The following is a 23,843-nucleotide window of genomic DNA, read 5'->3' on the forward strand; positions in this document are numbered from 1 at the left end:
GTGATTCTTGTAATTAAAACTCTATCAATCACTTCAGATGGGATTTCCCTAGTTTTTTTCATGAATAAAAATCGATACTATTCAATATTATTGGTAAAAAAATTGCAAAAATAGATTCATCGCATCGTCGCTAGATGGCAAATAAAATAATTCCTATGCTTCCATAAAAATACTGTCCTATTTTTTTTCAGTAATCCATTATCATCGAAGTGAATAGAGAACTACTTTGTAATTTATTCCATAATAAACTTTCTCTTATTCTTACTGTTTACATAGTCAGTCACCAACATCTGAAAAGGTGGTATCTTAAAAAAACTTACATGTTCATAATCATAGCCATCTCCGCCAAGCAACGGCGATGTTTTTTTTTATCTAACACATTTTTTTCTAGTGTTTATCCGCCGTCGGGCTCGATAATTTGACGATCATCACGCCCGTCGCTTCCGTGCGGCGTTTTCCCCGTGTTTGTTTGCTTTACGTTTACGAGTCGGATAATAGTGATAAAAAATAACCGCGAGTTTACACGTCCGTTTATCGTTCGTTTGCGATTTCGGACGCGTTGCGGCGCCGGCGCCTGGCCAGGGCGCGCCACTGGAGGTGTTAAATCTTTGCGGCGGCGCTAATCTGGGAAAATCGCAATATGTCGCGTTTTTATGTCCAACATTATCATAATATGTCCATTGGCAGATATTGAATGTTGTGAGAAAATTATGAAAACGTGTATAAATACCACAAACTTGTGTGCAACGGTAACCGAAATTATCATATAGCGACGAGAGCGTCACACTGGTTTATAATTATTTTAAAAGCAATACTTCAATAAATCTTGGATTAAATATAATAATTGTCTTTTAAACAATCTTTATAAATTTACAAAAAATATTGTTTTTTTAGATTTAATGAAATAATAAACAAGATCAGTCAAGGAACGAAAATATTTTATTGGAGAGAATGTATAGTATACACTATACATCATATAACGCGATTGAAAAGCACAGATATGCGCATATACACAAATGATTTTTTAATGGGTATAAATCATTACCAATTATATTAAATTCTAGATTAATAACATATAATAACAGTCTGGTTTTATAAGATACAATAATATTGTTATCGCGTAATGTATGTAAATAAAATATTTTTTTATAAAATGCAACAATGTTACGGGGAGTTTAAAAAACATAGATTTGATACATTTTAAATGTGTTCAATTTATAGTAGTTGGTTAATTTAAACTGTTATGTACTCTCCGGAAAAAAATATTTAATAAAGTAAATCGCTTCACTAACGAGTTTCTGTATGAATTTCTAACCAAAGGATTATTATTTTGTTGAACACATACAAGATATAACCTCTAAGCTGTAGAATTTTCAATACCAAATATTTACGACCTAGCTCGATTTTAATTAATCATCACGATTGTTATCCGTGAGATTGGAACATAATTATATAGTGTACTCTCGGTTATCCCGTGTGCAGATTATCTGTGCTCAAACATAAGTGGAAGGGAATGATAGTAAAAATACAAGTAAAAAATATACTAAGAATTACATTAGTCACGAGTAGGGATTCCAATCCCGGGATCCCGAATCCCGGGATCCCGGGATCCCGAACGATTTTCAATACCCGATGAGTCCCGGGATTATAAAACATAATCCCGAATTTTTCGGATTGGTTGATTTATCAAGCACAATCGAATTATTATTGACAACATCGTTATATTTCGTGTACAAACTTGCGCAAGTTGCACGTGTCATCTGTGAATCTTTGAGGCTGTGAGTCTGAACGTGCTTTTTCAGCAGCAGGCTGCTTAGGAACCAAAATCAGATCAAGGCTAAATGATAAAACACTTGATGCTTTGATGTTACTTCGTGAGTTTTATTCAAAATAATGTTTTCAATTAATTGTGTCTATGAATGTACATACCTATGTACATACATTGTCAAAAGTTCATTTTTTTCTTCTCAAATAAATATATAAGACCTTCCCTTTTTTATTTTTATTATATTATTTTCTATTTAAAGTCCAAGACTAAAATTATACGTACTTTATACATTGTATTATTCATTTTAAATTATTTTTATCGATAAAATAACATGAAAATTATCCCGGGACTGGTCCCGGGATCCCGGGATCGACTAATTGCAATACCGAAATCCCGGGATCAAAATTTTGGCCCGGGATTGGAATCCCTAGTCACAAGTTAAAACTTTACTGGACTACGTCGACCAAAGGTGATATAAAAGCTCTTATAAAAAATTGTACTAATATTCTAAAATTATTGAAATATTTTTAAAACCAAACAAACTACAAATTTACTTAATAAATAAAAAAAATCTGTATTGTAAATATATTATACATATTTTAAAAGCAAATACAAATTGATAGTTCGGATTATCCGTATTTTTTAATTATCCCTGTCCTATACCGCATACTTTATAAAAGTCACTAATTTCGATCTCCCAGATTCAATAAAAGTTTAAAACAACTAAGGTCCGTATGAGATCAATAGTCCTCGACTATTGTCATTAAAAAAATATTGCGAAAATGTCGCTTTATCAGAACAAATTTAACAGTATGCAATTAGCTATAAAAAAAACTATTTACAGAATTTCGTAAATTATTTTTTAGGTATTCTTTATCGGTTGACTAATTTTCAATAGAAACTCGAGCCTTAATATCATAAAATATGTCGGATTTAATAATTTATCGGTGATACATTTCGGCAAAAGTCTACGATTAGTCTTCACATATAATCTTTCAATAAGAATTTTCCGCGTTTGATGGGTAATATATGATAAATATTTTAATTCCTCCGAAGCTCTTAACGACGCCATAAATTCACACCGAATGAGTCGTGATCGAAACATTATTGCTTCGATTAGCGACTGTGCAAAAATTTAAAAGGAAGCGCAAGAGTCGGCGCCACATAGCCATTATTATGATGGCTGTGAATTAATAATGAAAACATTCATTATTATTGAACTCAAATGTTTGAACGTTTGATTGAGTCCAATAATCTAAAGTGAGATTGTATATTATTTATAAAATGGCCTTCGTATTGCATATTTGGCTTTCCCTTGTCATTTGCAAATTTATAAACAACACACGTCAACACAGGTAGACATAAAAAACCCTAAAAATTTAACAATATAATAAAAAATATATTTTCTTTAGTTAGATTATACAAATATATACTGGATTAAAACGCTTATAATTTAAGAATAATTATATAGAATGTATAATTTAATAATAATTTATCTCCGATAGATATTTCTTAATATAATGTTTCAATTTACATATTACAAATGTCACATTTATGCAATGTAAATTTATTATGACCCAATTAGCGTTTCGTGTATATGCGTGTTATTTGTTTATTTATTAAATAAAGCGTGTTGAAATTTTCGTGGAAAATGTTTATATTTAACAAATTGCTGTTATTGTTTTTTTAATAACACAAATTGGCTAAGTTGTTTATTGTTTTAGTAAATGACACAATCAGCTGAAAATTAAGACTGTTTTAAAGTAAAAAATATTAAGAAGTATTTAAATAACAATTTCTTAGTGAAAAGTTTTAGCTTGGTCGCTTTATTTTTTTCTAATTGGTAGTAACCATAAAATAAATGACCACGCAGTTTTATTATGAAGGGCTGCAAAGTCAGCCTCGCTGTCCCTCTAAAACGTATTTTTGATCTGACTCTCAATACATAATCATTTAAACTATTTAGCTCTGAAGATGTATTTTAGCTGTTCTGAAGGAACTCGTGATGCAGCATCCCAACTTTGTCATAAGAAGTTGTCATTCGTTTTTTTAAAGTTCTTTCCTTTGCTATTTAATTCAGTTCAGTTTTAAAAAAAAAAATATTTTCATTTTTAGAATATATGTGAAACTAAAAAAATCGTTTTATATAAACTGTAAAATTTGACTGTGTTATTTTTAAATCAATTAGTAAACTTTACTTAAAAGTAAGTGATAGTGACATGACATGTTGATTCTAGCATCATAGAGTTTCTCAGTATATCAATAATTTTAGTATTGTACATAATAGCACGGTAACATGTTTTTACTACGAAACTGACTTATACTGACTTTCTTCTCCAATACATACCTTTGTCTCTCGCATTACGTATGCCGGCACGATACAATTTGAATACTAAAATCTTGCGAATATTCTCTCAGTATTCTCTCGGTATTCCAAAGGTTATTTGCTGGCGCCGTGTTTACGCCGTATTGAGTACAATAATTTATGCAAATAGTGCAACGGAAAAGTAATAACGACGCATCGCGTTGCGTTATATTGGTGAACGGGACGCGATTGCAATTTCAACGCGCGCATATTAAAAGCGCTGGGTAGCTCATCAAATGCGCAAAAATCTGCATACGCAAGCTTTACGAGCTCATTTTCATACTGAATAATTATGAAAGATGGCCTTTTCAACTATATTAAAGCGCAAACGCCGTCGACGTGTGCGATTTAATGAATTAATGAACCTTGCTCAACACATGCTCTGTAACTCATCAAATAACCGGAATAAGAGCAATTTCACGCTCATTTTAAAGTATGTTTATAAACATATATTATAATTTAAGCATGTCATCACATCAAGTAAGTACATTTATTATATATAAAAATAATCCATTACTCCACACCAAATACATACACGACACATATTCAGCAAGTAAAGATTTTTAAAACATTTTATTTTGAGATTTCTGTATATATCAATATTAACAACTTGCCGAATAATTTCAGCAACAGTTTTTCTTTTCGCTCAAAAGATTCAATTTCACATTGTATTGTCAGGAGATATTAGTTTAAAATAACATTATCAATAAAAAAATATTGATTAAAATTTACTATTATGGTTAATATAACTTATTCTATGACACATGGAAACTGTCTCATTATAATGACTAGTTTAATTGCTTTTTTGCATAAAAATATAAATTATCTATTATTGTGCATTAAATTATTGATACAAAATACATGAATATTTCTTAGCTATTTACGCCGTTAACCTCAATTAATATGTAAATATTATATATAAATTTATGTTTAATTAAATTATTGTAAATATACATTTGCTATAAGATTTCAATTGAATTGATAGATTTATTTAAGAGATTAATAATGTAAATGAAACACTAAATTTATATCACGAACGTTTCAATTAAAAGTAAGTAATAAATCTTGAAATAATGAATTTTAATGTAGTTTTAGTATAATATAAGATCACTAAATATGGTTATTTTATATTAAAACATTTTTAAAAACTATTACGTAATTCTTGGTAGCAAATAGAAAGTTTAAGCGTAATAAACGCGAACGAGTAGCAAAAATCTCGCAGGTATATAATAAATATAAAACCCAAGCTATAAATTCCCGCTTAGCATTCTTAGACGCGTTTTAGAAAAAATAAAACGTCGTTTATCCAATTATTAATTTGTTAAACGATCGTAATTGCATAATACATAATGCAAGCACTTGCATTAAAATCAATTAGCAAACGAGCCATTCGCTGACCCTAAAACGTAAACTTGAAGTGACGGATTCCGGACGGTTAGCGCACTATAAAATGTCAAGCTTCAAGTGAAATGATAAATTATATAAAAAGTATACAAAGACCTAATAACAATATTAGAAAGCTGAATAATAATATATATTTAAGAAAACGTAAGAGAAAAGTATTATATCAAGAAAAAAGATACATTATAAAAAGTAAGGGAAAGCTACTTTTATTCTTAAATTTCTAAATTTTTATGTACAAATATATTTTATAAAAAGAATATTTTTTTCTCTATTACTCGTCTTTGAAATCTATGAGTGGTGCTTATTTACAAGAATCAGCTGCAGATCTGGCCAATAAGTACGGCAGAGATTTACATATATACGAGCTCAAATATTAAATTCAAAGCATCGACATTAATTTATACCTAATCTTGTATATTTATTGTGTACCTAATTACGTGTTTATTTTACTTAGAAATATTTTTTTGTTATGGTCAATTTAACTCATAAATAACAAAATTTGAAAACCACTGTCACTCACAGTGCACCGGCGATATGAACGCGCGTGAAATCAAACCCAAGCGCCGGCGTGTCAGATTGCTCTGTCAGCGGTTCCAAAATCAGACCTTGCTCGAATTTTGAGCCACACAAAAAATATATACACATCTCACACAAAATAGCGACACACGCCGTCGGCGAAACATAAGGTTTGCCAATTTACTGGTGCATCTGATTGCATAATGTGGGCGGAGGCGCCAGTGCCGGCGCCGTTTTATCATGTCGGTTCCGATTGGTATATTGCGTACGTCACTGGTGTTATTGTCCTCGTATAAAATGTGTTGTTTAACACTTAAAATGAATCTTGATAATATTCAAAAGCCATACATACCATCCCAAAGATGCAAATTTATTATTTAAGGACAAATTCCTAACTATACATATATTAGATAAATCTTTCAGATGAATGGTTTAGTATCATTATTTATCTAATAAATAATATTTTAGCTTTAAAATATTTTTATGATCAGTAATTATGTTACTATTATACAAATAAAGTAAGTCATTAGTTTTTTTACACAAAATCAGTGCAGATAATGTTTATTGCTCCTTATAAAAAGCATATGATTTGCTACAGTGAAAAACCTTAGTAAGTACACTATAAAAACATTGTTTAAAACAATATCAATAAACGTTATATATTTCTTGAATTTTTTAATCTTTAAATAAAATAATAAAGTTTTTAAAATAATATTAATATTAACATGTACATTTTAAATTGAATACATTAAATGAATAACCAAGTATTAATTGTCTCAGCAGTAAATACTCCTTAATCCGTGTTTTAGACATCGTCGATTTATTTTTGAAACATTTCGGAAAAATATTGTTATAATTAGACTCAAAACCCATTTTTAATAGCTAATATATACATATTTGAAATATTTTATCATTTTTTAATTGATTTATTTTAATTTTAATTTATTTTAAAGTTATCTGTAGATTAAATAATATACATATTTAAAAAAAGCTGGATGAATTTATAAAAAAATCTACATTAAATAATGTTTAAGTAACTGCTTCATTTTTGAAGTGCTTGAGACACGTCGGGTCATTTTGAGTTTGTAATATTAAGACTAGATGCTGCGATGAAACATAAAAAATCATTTGATTAGTACTCGAAGATGCCTGCCACATCGCGAATAAAAGCATGTGTCAAAATTAACATTTGCCACCGTATATATTTATATAATATTGCTTGGTATTATACATAGCGATATTATTCTCAAGCGTTTTTATCAATTGGGCAAATTTATAATAAGCAATATATTTATATATATATATATATATTCAGACTTTTTATAAACATAAAGAAAAATGTTTTTAAATTATAATTTTATATGCAATACGCGCTTTAAACTCTTTAAATGCGTAAATCGACTAAAATAGCCAGATTGATTTTTTATCTTTTGACGCAAAAATAAATAAAAAAGATATTTTTAAACAAAAAACTTTTTGCTGAATAAACATAAAATATAAATTAAAATAAATAAAAATTAAAACAACGTAAAATTTTAATTTGAAAAAAAAACAATTTAATATTTATTTCTTATTAACGCGTCCAAAGAATTAACAGATTTGATACGAATCATGGATCAGTCATATATTCCAAATGCCGATACAAATACATAGACTATATAGTAATGCGCAATTCGATATCTTAGTTTAATCAAACAGAACAGAATTGTCAGAATGACTCACAACTCACAACACTTCTATATTAACGCAAGTCAATCGTGATTGAAATAATATAAACGACTTTTCAAACTGAGGGCGCACGATTTGCAACAATGACATTTTCACAACATTCCAATCATATCTTTGCGATTAGGGTCATGTATAAATCCGCAATGGTAACCGACTGACCGATAGCAAAACCAAGACGAGCAACAGTCCACGAGCTATTCCCGTAGTATATCAATTTTAATTTATGAAAAAAATATTTTACAATAGCGACAATTCGCGCGACGACTACGGGCAATAACGGCCCGATAAGTTCAATCCGCGTCTGCGGGATTCGTGAAAGAAAAAAATGACCACACGCTCTGTGGCTGCGTGGCCATATAAGCCAGTCAAAAAGTTCTCCGGCTATCATGCCATATTAGGAGTCGGTCTGTAGCCATAAGAGAAACGATGCGACAATCTTCTCCGTTTGCGAAGAGCGCAATGGCTCTGTAGCAACCGTCGAAATTCTCAGTAAGAAAGCGCAAATATATGTATGTACGAACGCCATGTAAAAATGGCAAATTTACGCCTTATTTACGGTATGCAAGATTCGATTTTGGAAGTCGAAAGACGCGAAATAGCCTCGGGATTGTTCGCGTCGGCGTTCGCCGTCAAACAGCGAGGCTTACGGTTATATTTAACTCGCTAGAATTCATTACGGTTAAGTGGTTGTCGATCATCCGAGCGATCAGACGTTCTCAACGCGATCGATGGGGTTTCATAAAATAAATTCTTAGAAGATGCATTATGATCTTTTAAAACAGTGAGAATCAAAAAATATATTTTTGAAGCATTTTATAATATTATTTTGTAAATACACTATTATACTACATGAAGCCATGCAACAAGTTAAATATCCAACATTAGAGTTTACAATACGATATTTCAGTTTTGTAAACAACATATCTTTATCAAGATTTTTATTTCTACTCGCTCTATATTTACAGCATTACCATGAAGAGAAAGAAGCAGGCACGGAAATTCAGCAGTAGATTATCCTCTCGCATAGAGATTAGAAATTTAAATACAGATAAGCCCGTAAAAATTTAGCAATAAAAGTTAAAAGATTGAACAAAATATTTATAATAAAACTAAAACATATTCTATATAAGATATTATAATAGACAAAGTTACATACATAAAAATATTTAAAACATGAACATTAATTTTATACTGGGAGGGCTGCAGCCCCGCAGCCCATATGGACGAACACTATAACGTAACAGAGACTGATGACTGTTAAACTGTGACCAGTAAAAAGTCACTTTTATGTATACCAAATACCTTTACTTTTTAAATATCTATAATATATAGCAATTATATTTTACTAACTTAAAATTAATGGTTTCAAATTCACATGAATCGTACAACTACCAAATGATAAAATAAAATATCCGAAAAAGTCCTGATTTTCTTAACATAGTCCGAACATTTTACTGGTTCAACTTGCGTACTTAAAAATATTAGAATAACTCTAGTAATTTATCCCAGCTAAACCATTTTAAATTTCACTAATTGATTTTCATTTTTTAGTTCAATTTAATGACATTGCGCTAGGAAGCTATTGGTTGATTGGTTGATACAGTAAATATATGTACATTAAAACCCAATAATCTTCCATTTCTTCTATAAAAATCTATAACCCAAATCCACGAGTAGAAAACAAAACGGTAAATCATTACATTGTAATATATTATCTATCCATTATTATTATCTTACAGCTAATGTTATAATAAATATAAAGAAAACACGATGTTTACATGTAAGCGTAATTTATCATCACATTCAGAGAAATGATATTAAAATAACTAGACAAGAGTTTTCATAGAACGTCATATTTCATTCATCATTGTAAATTGACTTTAAACTAGGTAAATGACTAAGGCCGTCGATTGACGAGGGCGCCACTACGATGCCAAAAAAAATATTATCACAAAACACATATATGTATATGTGTTTTCTAATATTTATAGTAACCACAATATATTATTAAATTGATCCTTTAACAATAAATATTTTATAAAATTAAATTGCTTTTATTTTTTTAAAGATAATAGAAACAGTTTTATTGTATTTAATTTTTTTTCAACGTTTTAAAGATGCACTTAAAATATTAAACCTGCTAAAATCCTGCATTGATATATCAAGACATATGTAGATTAAATTGCAAAATATGCTGAAATTGTGTCATAATATTAAAGAATTTAAAAAATTTTCAGAAGCTGGCTTAATGTTTTTTAATATCTACAAAAACTTTTTTTAAGAATAATGAATCTCGAAGAAAATTTAATTAGTGTAAATAGAGATCTCTGTGAATACATATACATATTTTTTGTGTTACATAAATGTTGACTCATTGCATATTCGGATTTTATTATATATTGCCACATATCCGGATATTATATTTTCACCCCTGATGTTAAGCATTCTGATTTCTGTTCCTACGTTACATTTTTTAAATTTTGAACAAGATAACCTATTTAGATTAGGTGTCTATTAAGTGCCCATACATTTTTGCAGTATGCTGATTACCACTCGGAATGGTTTCTTTTTATCTAATTAGTAATACAGTTTTTAAATTATTATTGTAAAGATAAGTGCAATTAAAGTAGTTGACAAAATCGCTAACAATTTTTTGCCACTCAAATACTTCCGATCTAAAAGATTCCAAAATAGCATGCATATTTTCAAACATTTGCCACGTACCCACCTTTCATTATGCAGCGGTTGAAAATCATTTAAAAATATTGTACTAATAATAATACAAATATAATCTACCTGTAAACCATTTCTGTTGGTGTATGATTTACTCATATTACTATTATAAAGCCATCCATATTTTAATACATTAAAAGCTTAAAAAAATAAAGATATTCTTTAAATTTTAAATGCTAAAACAAATTCAATTAATTAAGAATTAGTCAATGTTATAAAAAAATATATTAGTTTTATCCTTAACAATATGGTATACTAATTTTAGAGCACAAAATTTGTGTGGCTTACTTTAATTCATTAAAATAATTAATTAAGTATATTATATACACATAGTTCTCTTTTGTCTCTTGTTTTCTTTACATGTTAAGTTTTCACCAATTCATCCACATACAGATACAACTTATTCTGAAAGTTCAGCATTAAATTGTTCAGTATTTTATGACTACGATATATTTTAGAGATGTAAGATTTTATACGTAAAATATCGTTATTAAATCATTACTACACAAAAGTAAAGTTAACCAAATTACACTTAAAGCCATTAATTAGTCCAAAAGCAAAAAATACATTTTGTCACATAACTTATTACATGAAAAGAAAAAAGACAGCATTAATTTAGCAGAACGTTGAATTGCGTGTATGTTTACGTATATAAATAAAAAAGGTGTAAATAAATTCGATAATAGCCTATTGGCGCCTGGCATTTGTTTACGCGTAAAAAATATAAACAAACGCTCGTTAGTTTACCAACCGGGCAAACTCCTTTTCTCTCTCTCTCTCTTTCTCTTGATATTTTTGAATGAAAATAATAATAATAAAAAAATACTCTTTCCGGCGAACTGCATCGTTTTTATGCCCACTCAGTTCGTATGCAGCAGGCAGGCAGCATCGCTCATCTCGTCAGAACATAAACAATCCGGCGAACCAGGTCAGCAGACTTGGCGAGCCGTGAACATGCCAGACGGTTAATTTAAAGCGAAACGTTTGATATAACTTAAATTGTTTATGTAATATAAATTTAGATATTTACACCTAAATTGTATTAACGCGTTGACTGAGCGCGTATAAATATTTGTAATCGCATAATATACGCCTACCGTCTGGAATATACACATAATAATTAGATAATATAAAAAAGTGCAATTATGACATATAGTCTATTTTATGGCTTTTTTATTATACAATTGTTGTTTATTAAAATATTACTCATGAATATGTACGTAACTTCAAAAGTACTATTAAAATGATTAAAAATATTAGATGTGCTATTTATTGAATTTTAATTATATATACAGATTTTTTAAATAAAACTGTAGTTAATTTTACAACAATCATTCAATTTTCAATGCATTTTTATCTTTAAAAATATAATATATCTTAGCAACTTTTTCCACAGATTACTAACATTTTTTTTAATTTTCGATAATTTTTTTAATAAATTGTTAACTATATATAATAGTTACTAAAGTGCATTTAAAACTTAATTTATTAGCTGGTTCTATGTAGATCTTCAACAATTAACAAGCAATACAAATGCCTTATTGTAAGTGCCTTTATTCGATTTCCAATTAATATATTGAACTTATTAGCAGATTTCATTACGCTATTTAATTCAGTTATCTTAGACATTAATCAATACTACGATACAGACGTTTTAAATAATTAACTATAAAATGGTTCTGACTGTTCTTTTAGTTTTGTTTTATCTACGCACGCTAGAAATATAAAATATAATACCTCGTACTGAATATGTCAAAAACCATCGACTTATTTACATTAAAGCATAAAATAAAATAATTGCTTAGTGTGTGTTTTATGTGTTTAGCAAGTAGATCTACTCAATTTCCTAAGCTCTCCAGAAGCTGTTTAGATGTTAGATTAGAGGTCCGTCTTTTTTATCGTCTACCCTTTCAAAACCTTTTGTTGAACTTTTTATCGACTCAATAAAAATCTAATGCAAAAGTTTAGATTGTTAACTTGTGTAATTATTGTTTTAATTTTTTATTTATTATTTATTTATTTATTTAAATATCATCGAGACCTAACATGTGCCTCCAATGTGCCACGATGGTCGAAAAAAACAATATATTGTATCACAACATAAAAATAAAAACACTAAATAGAGTCTTGTGGCATACCAGCATATTTAGGAACATAGGCGAGTCAGCTAGTATATTTGTATATGTAATAAATGAATATATACATGTATAATTTATATATATATTCACATCTAATGAGATGCATTACAAAAGACTTTTAATAAAACCACAGTCTGAAATTTCGACCAATAGTATTTCAGAATTACCGATTTTTTATTAACATTCCAAATGTAGAACAATTTTTTTATGAATGTTAGAAATGATAAAGAATGTCATGTATATTTAAAATACAGATAAAATTATTTGATAAAATAAATACATAATATATTTTCCATTCAACTGTGTAACAATTCTATTACGATTTTTATTAAATTATTTTTATTGACTCCTAAAAATGTTACTCCTGCATTAGATATAAACTGTTTACTGCTTTATTCAAAAACGAGTATTATGGTTTTATATTTCTTGCATTTTCTCCATTGGACATTTTGTGTGAACGACCGCTTTCTCGGCGGTCCGCAGACGAAATAAAAACAGGCCGAGTGCATAGAAATTGCATCGGAAACAGAAATAGCAAACGGCGGCCGCGCCGCTGCTATTCTTGTGCTTGGAACTCGCGAGCTTTCAGATCGTATCTCTCAAAGCGCGCGAAAGACGAGACAAATAATGAAATATGCGCGGAAAAGAACAGAAGAAGAGATTACGCACGCGGGCCGCAAATAAAAAAAGAGCCGCAGAGCAAGGTCAGGGTCGAAAGCGAAAGGGCCGAGAGGAAAGTGTTTTGTTTACCTTTTGTTCTAGAACAGAACACCTTGACCACTTTAATAGGTGAACTTAAATTTGATCTTCTTCTTATGCTAATCACTACGTTTATTTTATAAGTTTTAGTACTACAAACTTTTACATGCCTTTATACCAATTATAATAATAATAGAGATTTTGTCATACATAACATTATAGAAGATATAGAAATTTTATTTTTAAATTGGCTTAATGAAAATAAGCACAATTATGACATACCACCCTATAAAAATTGTATTTCCATAGCTTAGGTCACAGTATATAAAGATTAAATAAAATAATTAAATAAAGAAAAATACCATGAAAAAATTGGAAAATCTATACTACTTTTACACAAAAACCAGAATGCATGTTCCAAAGTTTGTCCATTCTTATGAAGGTTTAAAATTGTTAATAAATTATATAGAAAATACAAACAATTAGTTTAATTAACTGCCTCTCAATCTTCAAATTTACGAAACTATCTACTCATTGTACATAAGAATTGAACTTCAGGTAATTACGGTTGATCTCAGCAAATCCATGTTTCATGACTAATTATTTAATAGTCATGCAACGAGAATTACTTATTTTTTTTCAATTATTTATATACTTAGTTAAATTCAGAGATAGGAAATGTTACAAATCTGCATTTCAAAACATTGATGGCCGTCCGTTATTTGCTTCAATTTTAACATCATTTAATCATTGATAAATCATTCGACGTATGGTGTTAACCTCGCACATATATTAAAATGATTCTGTTCATTAATATTTTTATTTAAAGCAAACCTAATAATCTCTCGTTCTTTCGATAGAGATAAAGCACAGAATCTGACAGCTATTTAACTTTTGGTTTAATGTCACGTTTGTTGCGTATTTCGTATGATTAATGCCTACGTACATATATGTATATGAGGGATATTCAACAAATAAATATACTAGAATGGGCAAAATAAATAGGAGACATTGACATTATGAATAGGCAAATTCTGATGAAAAAAGCGTGTCTGCGTTGTCTGTATAGAAAAAATAATTACAATATCTTTAACGATCGATCTTTAAGAACAGTGCCTGGTCTTTATAAAATTATTAATGGAATATTAGGTTAAGCTGCTAAAAATTTGAGCATACTCAAGACTAATTCAAGTCCATGGTGATCATTGAAAACTACATAAATAAAGGAATTTCCTATGAGTATTTAAGTAAATCACAAAATAAAACGCTTTAGAAATATTTTCTGGACTCTGTTTCTTTACTTTCTGATTATCCTTCTTAGTTCTCAATTAGCAGTTTAGACTGTATGGTGCTATGTGTTTTAAAATATATGATTCACGCACTGTCTGCAGTAGTAAAATTTGAGTATATTCACATACATAAACAAGTAATATATCTTGACTGAATTTTTTTTTTGAAAATATATAGACCGTACGATGAGATAATAACACGCCCCCGCTCGACGTAACGTTTTCCCGAATACGCGATAATTTCGCGACGGAACGCGGCGAATTTTTGCCGAGCCGGTGCCGGGTCTCGGGGGCGCTGGGAGGGGCGCATTCCTTCGGGAGGGCGTTGGCCCCCGACACGCAAATAGCCGCCGTCGCGACGCCGGTCGACGCCTCAGCAGCGCCCAACCGCAAGTTAAGAAAAATATGTACAATAATGCACCATAGATAGTAATATCAATAATAAACATTTTAATCAGGCCCTTTCGCTTTTAATTATGACATTGAACGTTAGTTCAGAGATTGCATTTTGGAATTTATCGAATCGGCACGAAAAGTTTTATTTTTCACCAATTAAAGATTCTGTTAAGGTGACGCATTATTGTAGATACCAGACGAGGAAGTAAGCTTCATATAACACAGAGTAATATTTTAAATTTCCGCAGTGAATTAAATAATTTCCGTAATGTATTAAATCATATAGTTTTATGAGACGTTTATTACATTATCTGATATTTCCAATAGTGCGTCACCTTTCTCTATTTTCCAACATCAATGAAAATTTTTCTTTTATAAATAATTTACATATAGTTTGTTGAAAAAAACTTATGCATAGCAAATTGGCCCAAAAAAGTAATGATTGGGAGCATAACCTTTTTTAGAAGTAGGTATGATCATATTGTAAATTGATCTCTGTAATATAAAATACGTTAACCCAAACCATTATTGCATTAAACAATATTTTGATAAGCAATTAAAGTAGTAAACTATAAACTAGATCATTCGACTCTTAATCATAAACGATGTATGATATTTTGTTAAGTTATTTTCATCTGGCAATAAATAAATGTTGTGTTCAAGATATTGTGATACTAAATTCACAATTAAATAAAACCATTAAACTCCGCTGCAAAATTTTAGTAGATTACCAATTCTCAATATTTCTAAAGCGTTCCCAGGAATTAAGCTTTTATAATAAAATATACATGATCTAGTTGCAATCATCTTTTAAATGGATAAATTGCTTTCATTGATTCTTTCATCTAAGAATACTGGTTTCTCGATTTTTTTAATTTAATGGTAAATTAAAATTGCTATTTTAACTTCTTAATTTGATAAATAAAAATATATATGTAATATATATCATAGTATGTGATTATAATAATACGTATATTATTGATAAACAAAGATTTTAATGATCGCTGAAGAAAACAACCCTTAATAGGATGATGATTTATTATAAAAGACGCGAATAAATATCGAAGCACTACTTCGATTGACTAGAGCATCAAGTTAAAGAAGTTTAGGGCTCCTGTATTTCTAACAGAATCGTAGTTAATTGCTAATAACAGCTCTCGCTACTTTACATTTTTCATATTCCGAACACGATAAGGATAAAATATCTCTTTGGATAATAATTAATTTCCCTGACAGAAGTAATTCTGCAGAAAGTACTTATACATTTTTGCAATTATCAATGTAGTTCTAAGATAACTATAACAAATATTATACGAATAGAGAAGTTGAAAAAATCGTAAACAATTTTTTTCCATTTAATACTTTCACCTTCCAAAAAACCAGGAATATTTTCAAACATTTGGCCTAGATCCATTTTTTTATGCAGCTCTATTTGGCATTTTTCTCTAAAAATCCTCTTTTTGAAATACTAACTCTTACATCTATTGTTAAAATAGATTCTGAATCTCTTAAGAATTGTGTTTATGTAGCTTTATAATAATGTAATTTAAATTATAATATAAGATTCTAGTGCGGAAATTGATTATAACTTTAGCATTTTATTGATATTCTATCAAACATATATTTTTCCATCAATACATATATTGGTTATTTTCATGAGGTATAATAACATATATTGCGATGACTAAGAATAAAAGCTCTAAATATATGTTGTCATAAAATATAAAAAAAATTTTCAATTAGTAATAAAATATCTGATTAAAGATATTAAATATTTTTAATTTACGATATAATATGTATAACGTTACTTTATATTTTATTGCTTTTCATTTAATATCACAAAGTTGCAAAACCTTGCATTTAATTGCAAATTAATGCAAATCATATAACATTATTTATGCAATTGAACGCGAAATCATTAGTTCAAATTATTGCAATATCGTTTTGTTGCTAACTAAAAACCAACTTTTTTACTGGTTAGGGCTAACGAATATCGGTCTGCGAAGTTTTCGCCCATTCACAAAGTCGCGAGTTTAAGAATAGAACTCGGAAAAACTGCAATGAATAACTTAGACGTTGTTCGCACTCGTCGAGCGTCTCGCTCGTAAAGATGGATAAAGTCTGAGCTGAGAAAATGAAAATATCCGCACCCAAGAAAGAGAGAGAGAGACTCCCAGATAGATAAACTACGCTTGCGAAAGATTATAAAACGAAATTATTAAGTGCGCAAGGACGATTTAGAGCTTTCATATTTCACATCGTATATAGCAAAACGTTATTTTCGCAACGCTTGGATAATATATATTAGCACGCGTCGGCCGACTTGTTAAAATGGCACTATTCCCGGCGCATTGTCGTCGTATTTCAGCCGCTAAATTTAACGGAACGCGCGTGAAAGTCGACGTTTTTGAGCCGCGCGTGTGCGTTCACAGACGCGTATTAATGTATATATAAAAATGTCCTCTGAAAAACTTTATATAACCGAGCAGAGTTACGCAGGGCGGACGACCTTTATGAATAGTGCGCGTCGAGTGTGGCGAATCAGTTTGGAGATTAGCCAAACTTAGTCATTATTGCTTTAGGTAAAAGCGAAAGTTTGTTTGATCTTTTCAATAAAAGAGCAAGTAACTTATAAAACTGTTTTTTATTTATGATGATGTTAAATTTAATTATACGTATATTTCTTGAAGCTTAATATTCCAATTTACAATATCCTATAAAACAATGAAATAATGGGCTAAATATTTTTTTTACTTTGATACCAACTAGAAATTAAAGAAAAATACTACATCTCTCTTATGATATATTGAAGGTTTGCCTTATTTATATATCCTCTTTAATTTAATAATATATTTGAAAATAATATTTTTCTATAAAAAAAAGCTTTTAAAAGAGCTTCTGGCGAATGTTTTCTTTGCCTTGTTATGATGGCTTTGGACGTCAAAAAAATTATTAATTTTTATATATAAATTATTAGGTTTTATTAACCACCAAATTATTTTTCATGTGCTCTTTTAATGATCACTCTCGCATTGCCTAAAAATGGCCATAAAACATAAACAGAGTAAGTAAAAGCACGTTAACTACATTTTTTTATGAGAGCAAAATATTATAAATATACGTATCATATAATCAAAAAATCTGATAAATAGTAAGTAATAACTTACTTATGTATTTACATGTTCTTGTCATAAATGTGTTTTATCATTTTGGCTCAGTATGAGTATCCGTTTTTTTGTTAGCAAAAATTACTTTAGAAAGAAAATAAACAAATAAATGTATAGATGTATATGCAGGTCTACTAAGAGGGAAGGGGAGAGGGGGAAAATTCCCGGGGCCCGTTTCCTTGAAGGGAATCACAACAAAAATATATTTATAAAGAAAGTAAAAACCGACCTCAAATAATGAATCTGAACTAAACTACAGTTGTTTGAGATGTATTTCAGGTATAAGTGTCCCTAAATATCTATGAATCTCAATTTGAAAGCTGCTAAACGTCCATCTGCAGTTTAAACCTAAACCTAACCTAATGAAAGTTCTAAAAATAATTATAGTTTTAGAACTTTTATTATGCCAAAATACAAACTAAACCAACTCATCTCTCAAGAGGAAATAGGCGGAAGAATAAGTACAGACAGCATCTCGATATCACACTATGTTTTAAAAATATTATAGCTATTCTTACTATTATTATTATGGACTTCTAATATAAGAGGGCTGATCATAGTATATTCAAACCGAATTTTGGTCAATAGAAGAGCGAAACTCAATTTGAAAGTTGCTAAACGTCCATTTGCTGTTCAAACCCAAACCCATACTAAACGAATTGCTCAAACCAAATATGAGCTAATAATAGTTTTAGAACTAACTATAGCTTAAGTTAATAAACATATATTTATATTAGTGAAAATATAAATTTACCGTAACATATATACATGCAAAATGTATACATAATCCTTCATAAAAATATGGTATATTACATATAAAAAAATCATATGCCTTAAAAAAATATTATAAAAATACAGGTAAGTCTAAATATCTTGAAACTACGTTTATGTCAGTTATCATGTGATTGCTCTTAGAATTATTTAGTTACCCTCTCTCCTCTTCTCTAAACTAATAATATATAGTACTTAAAAATACAGCGGTACCCATTAAAGAACAGAAAGAGAAAAAATATTATATTTATTTCTTAACAGATGCAAAAAACATGAAATTTTAATCGCGCGGCGAGATAAGGGATGACTCATAAATTAATGATTTAAATCCCTAAAATTTTAGTTTCCTAAAAACCTGCAATTAACAAGAGATTTTTGCATCTAAGTAGTCTAGAAAGCCGGCGTCATAGAACGATCATTGAAGAACCTGGCTCACAATGAGAGCCTTCGTTTCCATCAGGTACGCTACCAAAGCTTTGATTTTAGCCGGTTGAATCCCAAAATAAGCCTATAACTCTGTACAGGTTCTTGTGGACTAGCCCCTAGAGGGCTTGTTTACAACATGATGGTTTTACAACATTTCATCTACGCCATCCCTACGCCCCTTAATGATCGCAGCGGTTCCAGTTAAAAAATTTTGCAATAGGTTTATTTTGTATTGCTACTATAATATACGTATATATACTAATTTATTAATTTTACGCTACGCATGATTGCGAGAAAATATGATACGTCTTATTATATTTGAGTTAAAGTTTAACTCATAAATTTTTTAACATATAATTTATTTATGCTTTATATGAATATTAGTTTATTTTTTAATTATAAAATAATTGTTATAAACGACTGTAATTTTACTATACTTTAATAAGAAGCTGACTACGGTATCGCAGTGCGCACGCATTACCGATACTCTCATTAATTTCTCGTTTGCAACTATGTATGTGCGTGGGTTAAAAAGGACACATATCTCGATGCATAATAAGAGTCATTATGATTTACTGGCGGATTATGTTTAATCAAACTAATCTCTGCTTTTTATATAGAAAAATATTTCAACAACCAATTGAAACGGTCTTTTTCACACAACTCTGCGATTATGACGATGTCTTATTTTTAAAATTATGACACGATGAAAAAAAACTTACTGTATACGTCCCCGGGGCAGATTTTGCAGCAACGACCCTCGTGAAGCACTGGTTCGTCACACGAAGGCTTCGGGCATTCATGTTTGATGTTTCTGCATTGCACTTTGGCCACTATGCGCTTCTTCTTTTGCACCTGTAAGAAAAAATATACATATAGACATCTTTGTTAGTTAATTTAAAGTTTGAAGTTAAAATTATAGCTTGAGGCGAACGTGGTGTGAATTATAGAAATGCGTCACGATCCATATGTTTTCAGAATTTATTTTAACGTGTAAATGGAGAGAAGATAAACAATGGGAATCGCACAGTAGCTTGAACATGGATTCTTTTGTGTGTATTTTAATTGAATTAACACTGTAAAACATTCAAATTCAGCCATTTTTAAAATGTTCTCCTTGTATACAAATATATTATGAATAGTGATCCTTTTATTCAGTTATTTATTTATTAAATTGAAACAATTATATTCTAAAAGTTAAATCAATTGAAAGGTGCAATATGAATATGTTTACCCATATAGCTGGTATAAAATGTTTTAGTCTATATGAACTTGAATGAATAAAATGTTTTAGTCTATATGAAAAAATAAAGCATGTAAAATAAATAAAGTTTATAGAAAATTTTACAGTTAACGATAGATAATACACAATACTTTAAGAGTAAACATTTTCTCAAGAAAAGGTTTCCAGAGCATTTTATTTTTAATATTCAAAAATCGCTTTATCCATCTATGCTCCTTTTAATCCTCAAATCAATCCTTATACTTATTGGTAAATGAAAGCTCATTTAACACTGATTGGGATATATTTTTTATGAAGCACAGCGTTGTTGATAAATCACACTTCACATCAGTGGACTGTTTTCTCTTTCTTGAAGTGACAACTGTTTTCAAAGAAAAACAGTTTCAGAACATAAAATATATTGATAAAAATGCAATCTTACCGAAATATAAAAGTAAATAATAAATGATTTTCATGTTCCATTGGGTTTTTTATAGAGCCAAGCCTCGTATATTGGTCAACCCTGCAGTCAATCCAAATGAGTATTGTTGAATAATTACAAATGACATTATTTAAACCGCTTTTACAGTATGAATTAGTATTCATCAGAAACGCTCGGATACATTCGCATCTGTGTCGAGAATCCAATGCCGCAAATCAGGATTTCTTAACCTATGCCTTATCGTGACTCATGACCCAATTGCTCTTTTTCCTCGCGTTTTCAATATTTAATTTAGCACTCAGAGTTACGGACCGCTGCTGTGTGCGCAGACAATCATATTTATGCGATTTACTTTTGAGACAATTAAGCCTGTGAGAGAGATGCGCGCAGATATGCATTCAGCGGCGTTTCGGTCAAGTCTCGTTCAGAGTAGTAATGCTGGTTGGCGCCAGGCTAAAGTCTGTGCGAGAGATATTTCTACCATATAAAGACTACACTTTCTAATCCGAGACTGGTCTCTATCGATATAGCGTAACGGAGTTCGGCTACCATTCCGATTTTTCCACGCAAGCACCCGCAGCGTAAATGTCATAGGCGCTATTATCCGCCTGTGACCCTTTTTGATAAATCTAACAGACTGCCTTTCAGATCTAAATAAGTGTTTAAATATGGTTTTGTTTATTTTTCACTGGGACTTAAATGTCAAAGCTAATTACAAATATAATTTCATAGAAATGTTGGCGCATAATCGTATTTATTTTCAGTACCACTGCAGTATAGATACTTCTGCTCTTAACGATTTCAGATCAAGATTCTGAACATTAAAGCAAAGATTGTGATAAATATTAGCAACTTTTAGATAATATACTTCACAAAAGAGCATTAATCTAAACATAAACATTGACACAAAAAATAGGTTTTTCATATGTACATATGATAAATTCATAACGTAAAATCATTAGCAAACATTTTAAACACAAGAGTTGAGAATAAATACTTAATCAAATTGTCATCACAGTGTATTTTATGAGGACTTTTAGTCTCGAGGGCAACTAATGGCGCAGACGTGAAGTCGTTCGAAAACCGAGAAGTATCAAAGAGCATGGTGGCCCATAGCAGTGCGTTTGTCGCGTGTCCATATATGCAATTGCAATGACCAGACATATAAGGACAAGGCCCTCGGGCCCACGTAGAAAGTTGAGCCCGACAGGTTGTCACCAGGCAACCGTCTGCCACCTCCAGCTTGATCATACCATAACCTTAGCTCGACACAGTATTCTTGTTATTATCGTAATAAAAATACAAGTGGCAACTCATAAATTACAAAAAATATCATGTAATGAATTATTGTGCTCTATGTGAATATAGTAGTTAATAATGTCTTCCTTAATATCTATAAAATGAAAAGATCATATTATTCAAGATAAAAACCACGTAACATTAAGAAGCATAAAGTGAAACGATCTTTATATTTTCTCTAACGACGAATTTAACTTCAATGAGCATGTTACACACAAATCAATAAGGTAATCCAAAATAATGGGAATGCGATAAATTCATATGAATCTGATACAGTCAAATATTTCATATTATAAAAAGGGCACAAAAAATGAAGATTGTTAATATATTATAATTATCATTAGGCTCTTGTAGAGATGCGAAAAAAAGAATACTTTCATAAAGAGTGCTGAATCCTGAACAACAAGGATACAAAAACATTGTTGCTTTTAATTTTGACAATTTTTTTTAAAAATGACAAAAATTAAATAATCTTCAATATCTAAAAAGCAAAATTTTTTTGAAAACAATAACCACATCAGTTAAACTATCGTATAACTCAATATGTTTAAAATACAATTATCATTTAGACAGTCAGTTGTAAAAAAAAATTTTCAAATAATGACGAAATTTATAGTTTGTATCAGTATTGATACAATAACTAACAGTTGTCATGTAAAATCAGTAGATTATTAAAAAAAACTTAAAACGCTGTAGATGTGAATATAAATAAATAAATAAAGTAATAACATTAATTGTAGTAACGTTTTATTGTTAATTAACACGATTCCCCATTATCTTATCAATGGTACGCTTTAGTCGATTAGACAAACCGCAAAAGATTACCACAAATGGATAATTATCATTGATCAAATCCACATGTTACTAATACAGAATACATAGAATATAATAAACTATAAACACAAATACAAGCAAACACACACACACACACACGCATGAATGCACGCAAGCTGTGAAAATGTAGATTAGCACTCTCAGCACGACTGATCATATTTCATACCTACATTATAAGAGCCGACATAAAGGCAGAAATACAATATGTACGTGTGACTATACAATACGATTATTGAGAATGATCGGTGAGTCATCGATCTGGAGAAAGATGATATGTGCAGATTTAACAAAGTAGTTCATTCCTTCGTGTAGAAAAAAGGTGGCTAGAGTTCGGATTGGATCACAGTATCCGTTCTCGCAAGGATCCGGTTTTGCAGGGACTCTTATCGCAACTCAGTTGAAAATGGGCAAATTTTCCAGTTTTGTGCAGATATCACTGAAAAGGTGGCGGTCTGTTGCGAAAGTTTAGACAGCGCTGGCTGTTGACAGTCGAGAAGTAGTAATCCCATGCGTACGGCCATCCGGTGAGTCATGTTGACTTGCTCGAGCATATGGTTGTGTGCAGGGCCGTTTTTATACTATAATATGTGCATCTGGGTAATGAAAATTTAAAAATAAATCATTGAGAGACGGTTAGTACTATTTT

General features: G+C 30.0%; 1 protein-coding gene across 1 annotated transcript in view; it reads right to left on the reverse strand.

The window, feature by feature from the left end:
- The window catches only part of sog (chordin short gastrulation), a 136,222-nt gene that overhangs the window by 33,389 nt on the left and 78,990 nt on the right, over positions 1-23,843 (reverse strand). Inside the window, exon 4 of the mRNA XM_088184603.1 lies at positions 20,123-20,255. Within this exon, the coding sequence (XP_088040729.1) occupies positions 20,123-20,255 (133 nt within the window). The remainder of the gene's footprint in view (positions 1-20,122; positions 20,256-23,843) is intronic.

The sequence above is a fragment of the Plectrocnemia conspersa genome, unplaced genomic scaffold (assembly GCF_051122295.1).
Source record: "Plectrocnemia conspersa isolate PC_06_02 unplaced genomic scaffold, ASM5112229v1 ptg000004l, whole genome shotgun sequence".
In the NCBI taxonomy this organism is placed as follows: domain Eukaryota; kingdom Metazoa; phylum Arthropoda; class Insecta; order Trichoptera; family Polycentropodidae; genus Plectrocnemia; species Plectrocnemia conspersa.